We start from the raw sequence: 12,935 nt of genomic DNA, 5'->3' as shown, positions 1-12,935 counted from the left end.
TATTTTATTTTGGTTGTGGTGAAAAGAATGCATTTTTGTGTAAAATATATTTGATTTTGGATTGTATTGTATTGTATTGTATTGTATTTATAAGTAAAGTTTATTTTTTTAAAGCCATTAACCTACGACATTCAAGCTAAAGCTAAGGATGACAAAAAAACCAAATTTGGCGGGTATACCCGAAATATATGGGACGGGAATGTCCGAAATATATGGGACGGGTATACCGGAAGCTCGACGGGTATGGGAAGAGACTAGTTTTTTAGAAAAAATTGTGAGTATAAGATTAGGTGATACGTGTTGAGTATTGGACTAGGTATGAGATTAATTTTAAATTAATAGGTGACATGTACTTTCATTGTTTGGTAACCTATTAAATAAAAGCCAAACCAACCATAATGAAACCTAACTAGCTCGAACCTTCATCGTCCTTTTTTGGACTCCCAACCTGTTCAGAATCGTATTCATATATTTAATTATATGTTCGAGAATTGGCCGTTCAAAAAAATATATATGTTCCAGAAACTTAATGCACAACTCATCATTCAAAAATAATAATATTGTCGGAGAATGCGTGATAGATGCGTTATTGGAGTACTTCAATGCCCATGTACTTTTGAGTAAACAATATTATTAGTTAAATGTTCGTTTTCTTTAACCCTCACATAGTCACATGTGTATGTATCTATTTACAGGTATGGGCCCCTAGATTCACGGGGTTTAAATGAAAAATGGACTCCTAAGCTTATGGTTTCAATTGGGTATATGGGGTTGGTTTAGAGGTGTATAAATCGGTTTTTTTCAAAAATCGGTTTCGGTTATTAACCGAACCGGTTTTTTTCATTCAAAATGAAAACCGGTTTTTTTATAATCGGTTTCGGTTACTAACTGGTTTTTCAAGTCTAAAACAATAACCGGTGTAATCGGTTGGGATCGGTTTTTAACCGGTTTTTGCAAAAAAAAAAAAACAAAAAAAAAAAAACGGTTTTTAACTGGTTTTTTTTTTAAACTGGTTTCGGTTATTAACCGGTTTTTCATATCAAGAATCCTAACCGGTCTACAACCGGCGGTTCGGTTCGGTTCTAAAACCGGTTTCGGTTTTTTTCTAGGTTTCAGTTCTAAAACCGGTTTTTTGGTACACCTCTAGGTTGGTTGGATTAAATGGGTCAAAAGTAATTAGGTTATTTTCTAGGTTTTTGTTTAAACGATCCCCCCCCCCCCCCGGAGACAACGCATGTACGTAACGTATTTGCATCATTATTGCAGCATTTTATGTACACAAGTTTCTACATTCGACATAATCCATTTTTTGATTTATTTCATCTATTTCATGACCGGAACAGGGGAAGATACACGTTACACCACGATTTTGAATCAGAAGATAGATTTTAAGAAATGACAGATTTATTCACTCTATCAATAACCGAGCCGGATCTAACCATTTACAAATAAGTTAGATGTACAATTGTATGGGGAGGGGATTTGAGTGAATTGAAATTTATTGCAACAATGTTCAACCGAAAAGTTAGATGCTTTGTAGTAATGGCTAAATACATATATAGCCACACTCTAGTTACATGTTTGGACGCACTATCATCATGCATTTAAAAAAACATTGTTTTGTAAAATAATAATAATAATAATAATAATAATAATAATAATAATAATAATAATAATAATAACAATAACAGTAACAGTAACAGTAACAGTAACAGTAACAGTAACAGTAACAGTAACAGTAACAGTAACAGTAACAGTAACAGTAACAACAACAACAACAACAACAACAACAACAATAACAATAACAATAAAAATAACAATAACAATAACAATAATAGTAATAATAATAATCGAACTAAAAAGAATAGAGATGTAGATTTATGCTATAATTTTCTTAAAAGTAAGTTATTTGAGATCAAACTGCATTTAAATGAAAATGCTAAAAATGACAAATACACTTCCTCTTTCGATCACACTTAACTTCCAGCTAATATGAAGTTGTAAATTAGTGAAAGTTAATCGACCCCAAGAGTTTTTGAAACAAAACCTAGATATATAACTTAGTGACATTAAAAGCAAGATGATATAGTTTTCATTGGGTTTCCAAACTTGTTGGCTCCATATTTCATGTTTTGGTAGACAAAAGTGTAGATTTTGGAGTAGCATTCTCCTTTAAGGACCTTTTGGAATTACATGATAGTTTGAACGTTGGCAAGAAGCAAAAAGATATAATTCATGGGTTGGTAATAACGACGTGTTGGTGCATCTGGAAAGCTGGAAATGAAAGGGTCTTCTCTAATAGGACCCAAAAAGTTTCGGAGATCATGGGTGATATAAAGTCTTTAGGTTTTTATGGCTCAAAAATAGAGCTAGATTTAAAGATTTAGTTGGAAAAAAGTGGTGTAATTTCCCATGTGTATATTGTGAGCGTTTTTGGTGTGGCGTCCCTGTTGTTTTTTGGTAGATTTAATGGGTTTAATGAAGTTTATAGTTAAAAAAAGGGGGACTGAAGGGTTAGCCGGTCAAAAATAATTTATCTATATAATTATGCATTGTTATGCATATATTCACGCACAATGATATATATAATTATGCTAAATGAATGTTCATTGATGTATATAAAAGTTATTTGTATTAAAATTTAAAAAGATGGTTGTACTAGACAAAAAAGTCAATAAATGTGACTTTTTTTTGCCTTCTTTTTGCAATTAATTACGAAATTGTCACTACATATTAGCCATTGACTGCCTACATCAAGGGTCTAATTTGACTTTGTTACACCAAAAAAGCTTCTCATTTGATGCGGCTCATATACAGACCCTTGACGTTTTCTTTTACGAATCTAGCTCTCATATGTGCCATGGCTTCTCTTTCCGATCGCAGAGGAAACAGATCTTTTGGCGCCTATCTCTCAAAACCTTTTTCACATACACACAAATCAACACTGTGCCATAAGCTGTTATACTTCGATAGCGTCCAATAAGTCAATAACAATTATTATCTACAAGCAAACTAACTTTTTGCTCATCCAAACTTTGACTATTAAAGTCAAGCAAACAACATTTTAACTTCAAAAATTCAACAGCAATGTTTTAAAGATTTCAAGAACTTGACATTTTTCTGTGTTTTTAGAACACACTTCTACCAGAAAAACCTAAGGTACCCTTTTGAATTCGAAATGTCAAACTTTGTTGACCAGAGTTGACTGGTATTGGGGGGCATGCAGCTGTGAGGTCAAAAGACGATAATGTTTTCTGAAGATACTCTGAGAGTGACTTTACGCCTCTTCTTATGAATTCGATCATAAACCCATATATTGACTGGATCCATTTTCATCTAATCTAGAACTGTTGTAAAATCAAATACGATGATTATGTATGCAAATGTCGTACAATCCTATTTTAATCATGATCTTCTAAATAAATATAACAAGATTCATAAATGACTTCACATGGGCCCTAATACCCCGGAAAGAAATTAGTACAAAAGATACAAGAAACACACTAACAACTAATACTCATACAGCCTAAGACTCGAGCCGAAGACAAATAGCAAGCAACAAGACTACTACGCTTCTGCTGTAGTTGAGTTTGAGAAATCAGCCAGTATTCGGTAAAGTCGATCTGCTGTTGGACGATCCAATGGATCGTCCTTGGTACACTTCCGGTAAATATCAATTAAAAATCTAAGTGTTTTATCTTTTTTGTATCCTTCACCCTCGGGTTTATTCGTTTTTGTATCTTCTGCTGGACCCAAAGCCTCTAGTTCGTCTGTCAATAGCGGCCGTTTACCCATCTGTTCAAATCAAGTTAATAAGTATTATCAGTATTGTAGAACTATTTTTAATTGTCAAGGAAAAAAAACCCTCTCTAAATCATTCAATTAAAAAAAGCTATTACTAAATATTCATTAAAAAGTTAAAATTTTAAACAATAAGTGTTTGATATAAACCCCAAACCCTTTTGATCAACTCACTCCAGACACCTAAAAAATATACCAATAAATATGTGAATTTTGAGCGTTAGATCACATTAGATTCCATATAGAAGTGTGCCGATTTAAAACAAAAAGTAATTGGGAATATATATTTATCATTCTAATTAAAGGGTGCACATACCGAAAGAAGCTTGTGAATTTCAGATTCCCGCAACCCAGCGTAAGGCACTTGCAAAGTCAATAATTCCAAAAGTAAGCATCCAAAAGACCATAAATCCACTTCCTACAGTAAACAACAAATAAACTTATTAGGCAAACTTAAAAGTCAAATTTACTAAAAAATAGCATAAACAAGTCGAACGATTAACTTTATTTACAATCTTCTAAGTTATAATTGTTTATACACACATGTACGTGAGCATATATGCATTCATCAGAGCATACATTACTTTTATAACTAGTTTATACATCTTTATATAGAATTTAAAAACCGTACCAGTCCATATGAAGACCGATCATGAATTGTTCGATAGACCTCAGGGGCCATCCAACGCGGCGTTCCAACACAGACATCAGGTGGCGGGATCCCCATATGGCCAATACAACAAGTATGCAAGGAAGAACGTAAAGGAACTGCTCTATCGAAATCACAAAGTTTAACAACAGGTTTTCCATCAGATTTTTCATCGTCCAGATCAATTAAGACGTTTTCACTCTTCAAGTCACGATGAATCACATCTTTTGAATGGATCTCAGATAACGCCCAAGCAACATCTCTAGCAATTTGCAAAGCCAGTTCCACATCAACATGCTTCTCACCAGATATTGCAAGCTTTTCAATATAGTCCTGTTATATAGAATAGAAGATTAACATTAATGTAATGTAATAAGATATATAAGCCGTATTAGGTAACTGACGATAAGATAATCACCTTTAACGATCCCCCTTTAACATGCTCCATAAAAATGGCAGACTGCAATACGCGATTCTCAGGTGTTCCATCTGATGATGGTAACCATTTGGTAGAAATTTGATGGCCTAACACCTTTACAATACAAGGGTGCTTCAAAACACTTAAAAGTCTCACCTCCCCTATGCAGTTAAATTCGAAGTTCCTAACTTCATCTGCAGAGCTCCCACTTAAATCCAAAATGCGCACCTGCAATGAATATTTTTCACTTATCAAGTGTTATTCAACCGATTAAGAGAAGAAAAACAAAGCGAATAATGAACAACTATAGTAGTTATTGATACCTTAGCAGCAGCTTCGACTGATCCAAGGTTGCATTGGATAAGAGTCGAAGAACCTTCTTCCTTAACTTCCTCACATGTAGAAAGAGAAGGAAAAAAACAGTCTACATCAAGACTCGCATCACTGTTGATCCGGCTCATAGGAATGTACCTAAAAGGGAAACAAACAAGATAAATATGCTGTCACGTAAACATACAATCGTATAGTAACATAGAAAACATACCTGTAATAATATTCTGGATCAGTCTCTTCCCTTATATCATGCGGACGGCATGCATCCACTACCATTCGAACCTCTGAATCACCCCTCTTAACAACAATTACATTCCACGCATGCGGTGCAAAATCCAAATACCCCCTCACAAGTTCACAAGGTACTCGAGGCTCCACTCGATCACAAAGATACTAAAGTTCAAGCAAATGAAAAAAAAAACAAAACATTATTCATCCGTACAAACTATAGATATAAACCAATGAATAAGAGATAAGTCTGGTAGATTTAATTACCTTCAAAAGCAATGCTCTATGTCTACAAACACCGAACTGAAGAGTACCAATAGGGACAACAATGGAATTTCGCCTTGCTTTTACCAACTGAATAGATTTTTCACAAAGGCCAAGAAGAACAGCATCCTCTGCAGAGTTTATACTCTGTTTTGCGGATTTTGTATCGTTGTTGTGGGTCCCGGTAGGGCAAGTGCAGACAAAAGGCTTGTTATAGTTTGATCCAGATACAGACTTCCGTTCCCTATAAACCAATCCGCTTTTGTCGGTCCCTCCAAAATGACTTGACACAAACAAAGCAAGCAATGAAGCGACGTGCAACATATCAAGCTTGGTGGACCCGTGGATTTGATTTAAACGAAATAATAAAGCTTTAGCACATAGTGTTATAGCATCCAACTCTTCATCCCTTTCCCTGAACAAATTGAAACACCATCAGTTTCACCTGAAACACGTATTTTGTATATAACAGATATCAAGATTTTAAAAAAAGGGTAAAAGGCCATTTTCGTCCCAAAAGTTTGGCCAGTTTTGTGACTTTCGTCTAAAGGTTTATTTTTCCGCATCTGGAGGTTTGAAATCTTGCCATTTTCATCCGGCTCGTTAACTCCATCCGTTTTTCTCTGTTAACTCATGGGTATTTCCGTCTCTTTTGTTAACTTAAACGGCAATTCGGTTTTTTACATAAAGTGAAAAGGACCGAATTGCTCTTTAAGTTAGCAAAAGAGACGGAAATACCCCTAACTTAACAGAGAAAAATGAATGAAGTTAACGAGCCGGATGAAAATGGCAAGATTTCGAACCTTTTGGATCCAGATGAGGAAAAAACAAACCTTTGGACAAGAGTCGCAAAACTGGCCAAACCTCAGGAACGAAAATGGCATTTTACTCAGAAAAAACTACCTGTCCATGACGATAACTTCACGTGAGCCAAGATGCACGTTTTTGTCATAATCATTGAGAGGCAAGAAAGGACGGTCCCGTCCCGCATCGTAAAATCCATCTGGAAGACAGTCCTCGATGCTACAGAACGACATTGCGCTATATTTAGAAGACATGTTTAAATGCATATCGATCGGTCTCCTTGACTTGCTGGGCTTAGGATTAAGATCCTTAACAGAATGTCTTTTCGACTGTGTTGTACTACACGAGTTATCCGACGCATCATCATTTTCATTACAATTATCTTCTGCCTCTTTACCCTTGACACAATTTTCGTCAACCTGTTCTGAACCGTCGTCATCTACAGCAAGTCCTTTGTTATCCGATGAATCTTCCGGAAGGGATTCAGATGAAACGGCAGTTTTGATTGCACTTTGAGTTGAAACATGGGCAGAATTGTCGCATTTCCTGCTCCTACTGCAGTTTAGACGCTTTTGGCGAGCTCTCTGCTGCAAAACGTAACGCCCTTTTCTACGCCCTTTTCTATGTTTTGGGATACTTCTATTTGATGATGATCCGGTCATATGGGTTGATAAAGAATCCGCAGTGTCTAGTTGACAGTTGATCATTAAAGTAAGTTTCACATGTAACCTGTTAACAGAAAAAGAATTCTGGATAAAGTAGTGACAAGAAAAAGAACTGTGCTTACCAATGTGTTCGTCGGTTATGGAATCAACAGGAAGCTCTGTGACAGCACTTTCAAGTACATCCATCTCTGCGTTGGTCATGTCTTCATCGTTACCCTCTAGATCACACCTTATCCACTGTGGTATTTGAGAGAAACTTGGAAACTTGTTGTACTGAAGATTTAGTATCCGAAGGTTATGCATTGAGTCAAGATCAAGAGAACCCAAAGATGTAAGTCTGTTGTTTGAAAGGTCCAAGTGTTCCAATCTCTGAAGAGATGACAAGTCTGATGGTACTTCAACCAGCTTATTGTTAGCGACTTTCAACGTAATCAATGCACTCAAATGAGTGATTTCTGCGGGTAAATTTTTCATTTTATTGTGTGAGAGATCTAGGTACTCCAAACAAGTAAGACAGCCAATTTCTGAAGGCAAATATCTGCATATATTGAACACAACTTCCATCAGTTTCTTTAAGTTAAGAAAACAGTCGTCATCTTAATTATGATAAATTACTACTGTAACTAAAACCTCAAGCTAATTTGCAGTTACTTCTATCTCAGTTTGCAGGTATGGAAAATGAGATCAAGTGACCCATACATCTCCTAACCTTAAATTCAAAAACTATAGTCCATTTTTTCATGACACCCATAGAGTAGGTTCTATTAACATAACAAATGTAGTACATGTAGATTCTCATAATCCATAAAAGCTCTAAACCAATCTCAAATCCCTAATACAATGTTATTGTAAAGAAGAAAATGCAAGCTGAGGCAACATGAGTATGAATGTTCAGAATACATAAATTCACAAAGGATCTACACAGCACATGTATATTATAACACAAAAGTATGAAAGTAAGTCGATTGATACGCGTAACTGTTTTAGTCCTTAGAAAGAGAAGATGTAGTCCTAGGTTATTTACCTTTATCCCGAGAAGCAACCTCCTTTATATTATATTCTAAGCTCGGATTTTTTCTCCAAACTAAAAACAGTCCTGCGGTGATGTTGCCCACCATCACCGTGTTATGCAATCATATAAGCATGCCTTATTGGTCAAGGCAAGATGACACTACCTAATTCTCCTTGGAAACGGGGCTCATATGAAACCACAAGATAAACAAACTTAATAACTACACATCCTAACAATTTTAATCAAATTTTTTATTCACCACATCTCTGTTGCCAAGGCTCACCCAGGCACCATAAATAAAAGCCTAAACAAGCTTGGAATCAACCTAAAACAACCTAAACTAGCTCTAAAGAAGCCTAGAACATGTCTAAAACCCCTAAAAAACTGTATTTTTATACTATATGTCTCGCCTAAAAAAGCCATCGCCTTCTAACCACCTTGCACCAAGGCCCAAGGCTCACCCTTTGCGCCTTGAGCCTTTGAAAACTATGCACTACATACAGAAATAAAGTTCTTTTGGTCCACATTAAAATCAGGACAAGATTCACATCCAAATCAACTGCTTTGGTCATATGAACACAAACTACGTCAACCTGAAGATCAAAGCAACCTAAGTGTAGTGGACAAGGTCACTAAAAACAAGAACATAGTTGCATGTTACTATGTTACAGTCTTACATAAACACAGTTACAGTCCTACACATACTCTTCTCCATAAAGGCGAATGTCATTCTATTACAAACAAACAAATCATTCATGTCATTCCCTATAAGCCATACCTTAATCAACTTCTACAAACTTAAATGTACAATTCTATAACAAAACCAGAAAGGAATTAAACAACATTTACCGGATAGAAAAATGACAAACAGACAGCTTAGTCAACCGCTCGAGGCCGACAATATCCGCCAACAACGGAAAGGCGGAAGGGCGAGGAGGCGCCTTACTAAGCTCCAACTCCCTCAAACCCTTCAACTTCTGCAACGGCAAACCAGTCAACCCAGGCAAAGATATCTTAACTTGCAACCTCTCTAAATTAACCAAGTTCCCAAACTCAGCAGGAAACAAATTCACCTCATTCCCAAAAAACTTCAAAGTTTTCAACTTACTCAACCCCCCAACCGCTCTCGGTATCAAATTAAACGTATTTTTATACAAATACAAACCCTCTATCGAAGAACAATCACCCTCATTAACCCTCTTATCCAAAACCTGTAGATCCAGCGTCTTTCCAGAAGCATCGATTACAGATTCTTCTTCAATGTTGTCGTTGTTGTTAGTTGAAACGGTTGCTGATTCGTCTGAATTTGATATCTGCATCGTTAGGGTTTCTGAATTGAATTGAATTGAATTGAATTGAAGAAGCGTGTGGGATGAAGAGTTATAGATGTATATATGTTTATAACAAATGCATTGTGTGAAATGGTTGTGGTGATTGTGAGAGCTTTGGGGGTGGCGAATTGAGGATTTAGGGTTTCAAAATTGGGAGCAAGAACCCTAAATTTAGAGATGACGACCGTATTTGTACTGTAGAAAGGGTAGTTTCGTAATTTGAGTTTGGGCAAACCCTAACGAAACTTCGTACTCACGGTTTCGTGCGACTTTGTAACTATGGAAATTCAGACACTTTTTTCGTTATGTTTATTAGAAGTTATGTTTTTTATAAATAATTCTATATTTAATTTCAACCAGAATAATATATTATTTTCTCAAATTATTAATATTAATATACTATATATTTTTTAAAATCTATTAATTTCATGCGTGGTGTAATTTCGTGCAAGATATTTGTTTGGTGACTGAACCAAGGTGACAATTGGGACCACAGAAAATACCACGTCGCGTTAGGCGGCCCTGCTTGGGGTGAAGGCGCTCCTGTATTGAAGGGTTGAAGGAAGAATGTTTGTGGCACATTTGCGGAAATAAGGCCAGAGTTTTAAAAAATCAGATATTAAATGAATATGTTGGTAATATACATACATCACATACGCTTAGTGTGTGTTTTATGTATAGATTAGTGACTATTAGTTTTTATTGTTTTTATCATATAGAAGTTAGCATATTATTCAAGAAGTTACTCTTTTAACTAATATTATACTATACTATCTATTAAAAACTGACGACGGGCCTATGGGTTGCCCCATTTACCCATCTTGGGCTACTATTACGTGGGCCCAACAGGACACAAGCCCAACAGTGGCTTACCTTGCCCACTAAGGCTCTCCTTTTACTAAATGAGCGGGAAACTACAATCAGAGAAAAAAGGTCACATTTAATGCTCGATTAGAAGAGGATCTTAGGCTGGAAATTGTACTTCATAGCCGGAAGCATTAAATGAAGCAGCCATCTCACCGTTGGGGGTCAGACACGTGTCTGAGCCCCCCAAAGACCATCGGAACCCGTTGGGTCATCTTAATAAAATATCTCATATGGAAGATAAGGTGTAGAGGTTATATAAGGAAAGAAATGAGTGATCACAAGGCAGGCTCTCGAAAGGTATCACATTTAAAACTCTCTCATTTACTCCTCTCCCATTTATTCCGACAAACATTCTTACATATTAAACACACACATATTTATTGGATTCACACCTTAGAGGGAACATTCCGGTGATCATACTCATCGGAATAAGCTCCTCCAACTTTCCGGCAAGTTTACTTATTCTCACGCCGGAGCTTGGTCACGGATCCCCCCCCCCCAGGGCCCTCCGTGACGAGGCTAACGGTTTACTTTTTTGTTGTAACGAAGGCCGGGATATCTTGACGTCAGCAAAGCCCCATTTGAACGTCAACAGGGATTTGGGTATTCGACATTGGCGCCATCCGTGGGACCACAGTCTAACTGGTGTTCCCACTTCTGAAAATTCGGCGTTAAGATAACCCATTTCACAAAAAAAAAAAAACATGACAACTCCTCCCAGCTCGCGTACCATCCAGACGGTACAAAACGATCACGATAAGGTCACAATGGAAGACATAACCCACGAGGAAGAGAACGAGAATCAAGTGGAAATTCTGGAGAGTGAAGAAGCCATTACTCCAGACTTCATCACTATGCACAGGGAAACGTTGAAAAAGCACCTCGAAGATTTAGAAAGACAAGAAAAGCTTGACAACCTCAGGGCTAGACTGTCCTTTGACACACCTTCCAACCAGAAAGGGGTAGATCCGCAAAACAAGAGCAGTGGGAATGACCCACTCGAAACTTTCATGACAGCCCTTAGACAGATGTCATCAGAAGAAAGAGAGGATCTCATCACAGGGAAGAAGCAAAAAGGAAAAGAAAAGGAGAAGGAAAATCAAGGCGGTGATGGTCTGGATCAGCCCTACCTCCCTAGGGACTTAGCTAAAATTTCAAAGTTCACTAGAAGAATCGCCGAAGCACCCATGCCCCCCAAGACAAAGTTACCTCCAAATTTCGACAGGTATAACGGGACTAGAGATCCTGAGGATCATCTCCATGCCTTCAGGGGTGCGGGACAGTTGGGACGTTGGCCCATGCCGGTTTGGTGTCACATATTTGTGTAGACCCTGACAGAGGGAGCCAGGCTCTGGTTTGACAGCCTTCCCCCCGGAGGGATCGACAGTTATGAGGAGCTAAGTGAAAAGTTCCTCAGGAACTTTTGTCAGCAAAGAAAGGTGGTCAAGAACCCAAACGAAATCCTACACATAAGGCAGAGGGACAATGAACGAATAGATCAATATATGGAGAGGTTTGTCAAGGAAAGCATGAACATCAAGGACGTCCCGGAGGTCATGAAGATCAGCAGCTTCATCAACGGGTTAAAGCATGCACAACTATGCGAGAAGCTGGGGGAGGAGCTCCCCCACTCATTTGACAATCTCATGGACAGAGTCAGAGCCTTTGTCAGGGGCAAAGACACAGTTAGCAAGGCTAAGGAGATGGACATCCCACCCCGAAGAATCAACCCAGCTGCAAAACCTCCTGAAAAAGGTACACCTTACTCAAGGAAACCGGCTTTTGATAGAATGTTGTATGATAGAACAAGGCCCTCATACTCCTCGTATAGGCCTCGGGGGAAAGGCCCATCCCCCTACTCTGACGGCTTCACCCCTCTCACTAAGACCCCAAGTGAAATACTGGCCACTGAGAGGGTGAAGAGCTCCTTCCCAAGACCACCACCCATAAAACCCGGGCCAAAAGCACAACCCAACGAGTACTGTGATTTTCACAAAGGATTTGGTCATAAAACTGATGATTGCATGTATCTAAAAAGGGAAATAGAGGTCGCAGTGAAAACGGGTAGGCTGGCCCATTTGGTCAAGGAAATTAAGGAAGGAGCAGGGGACCGCAAAGGGAAAGATGTGCGGGAGCCTAGAAGGGCAGATGTAGACATGATTCGAATGAGGGATGAATATGATACCACCAGAAGTGTAAAGGCTAGAATTCTGGGCTCCCCAAACCGCATGAAAGCTCCCATCTTGATGCCACACCTGGAGGAAAACGAAGTGTAGCGACTCCCTCTTAACATTCCAGCCATAATAGCTGGCCACAAGTGGCCAGAATACATGTGGACGGGGGATCCGGAGTAGAAGTAATATATGAGCACTGTTTCCTCAGATTTGACAGGGATGTAAGAGATAGGCTCGAGGAGGACTCTATCCCCTTAGTAGGCTTCAAGAACAGTGTATCACACCCTTTGGGAAAGATCAGGCTCCCATTTACAATCGGGGTAGGGGATCGTGTCCGAACTATAAACCTAACTTTCACAGTGGTACGGGCGCCCTCAAAGTACAATGCA

General features: G+C 38.1%; 1 protein-coding gene across 1 annotated transcript; it reads right to left on the bottom strand.

Annotated features, from left to right (window-relative positions):
* Positions 1-3,353: 3,353 nt before the first annotated feature.
* LOC110885098 lies at positions 3,354-9,810 on the bottom strand. Its single transcript, XM_022132800.2, has 10 exons — positions 9,024-9,810; positions 7,285-7,700; positions 6,597-7,185; positions 5,697-6,108; positions 5,413-5,594; positions 5,192-5,339; positions 4,869-5,096; positions 4,433-4,783; positions 4,118-4,219; positions 3,354-3,795 (listed from the first exon to the last, which is right to left on the bottom strand). Exons 1-10 carry the CDS (start codon positions 9,491-9,493, stop codon positions 3,568-3,570), a joined length of 3,126 nt encoding a protein of 1,041 aa, XP_021988492.1. The 5' UTR covers positions 9,494-9,810; the 3' UTR covers positions 3,354-3,567.
* Between the last annotated feature and the right edge of the window lie 3,125 nt (positions 9,811-12,935).

This window comes from Helianthus annuus, chromosome 10 (assembly GCF_002127325.2).
Source record: "Helianthus annuus cultivar XRQ/B chromosome 10, HanXRQr2.0-SUNRISE, whole genome shotgun sequence".
Taxonomy (NCBI): Eukaryota; Viridiplantae; Streptophyta; class Magnoliopsida; order Asterales; family Asteraceae; genus Helianthus; species Helianthus annuus.
This window is presented reverse-complemented; position numbering and strand designations above follow the sequence as displayed.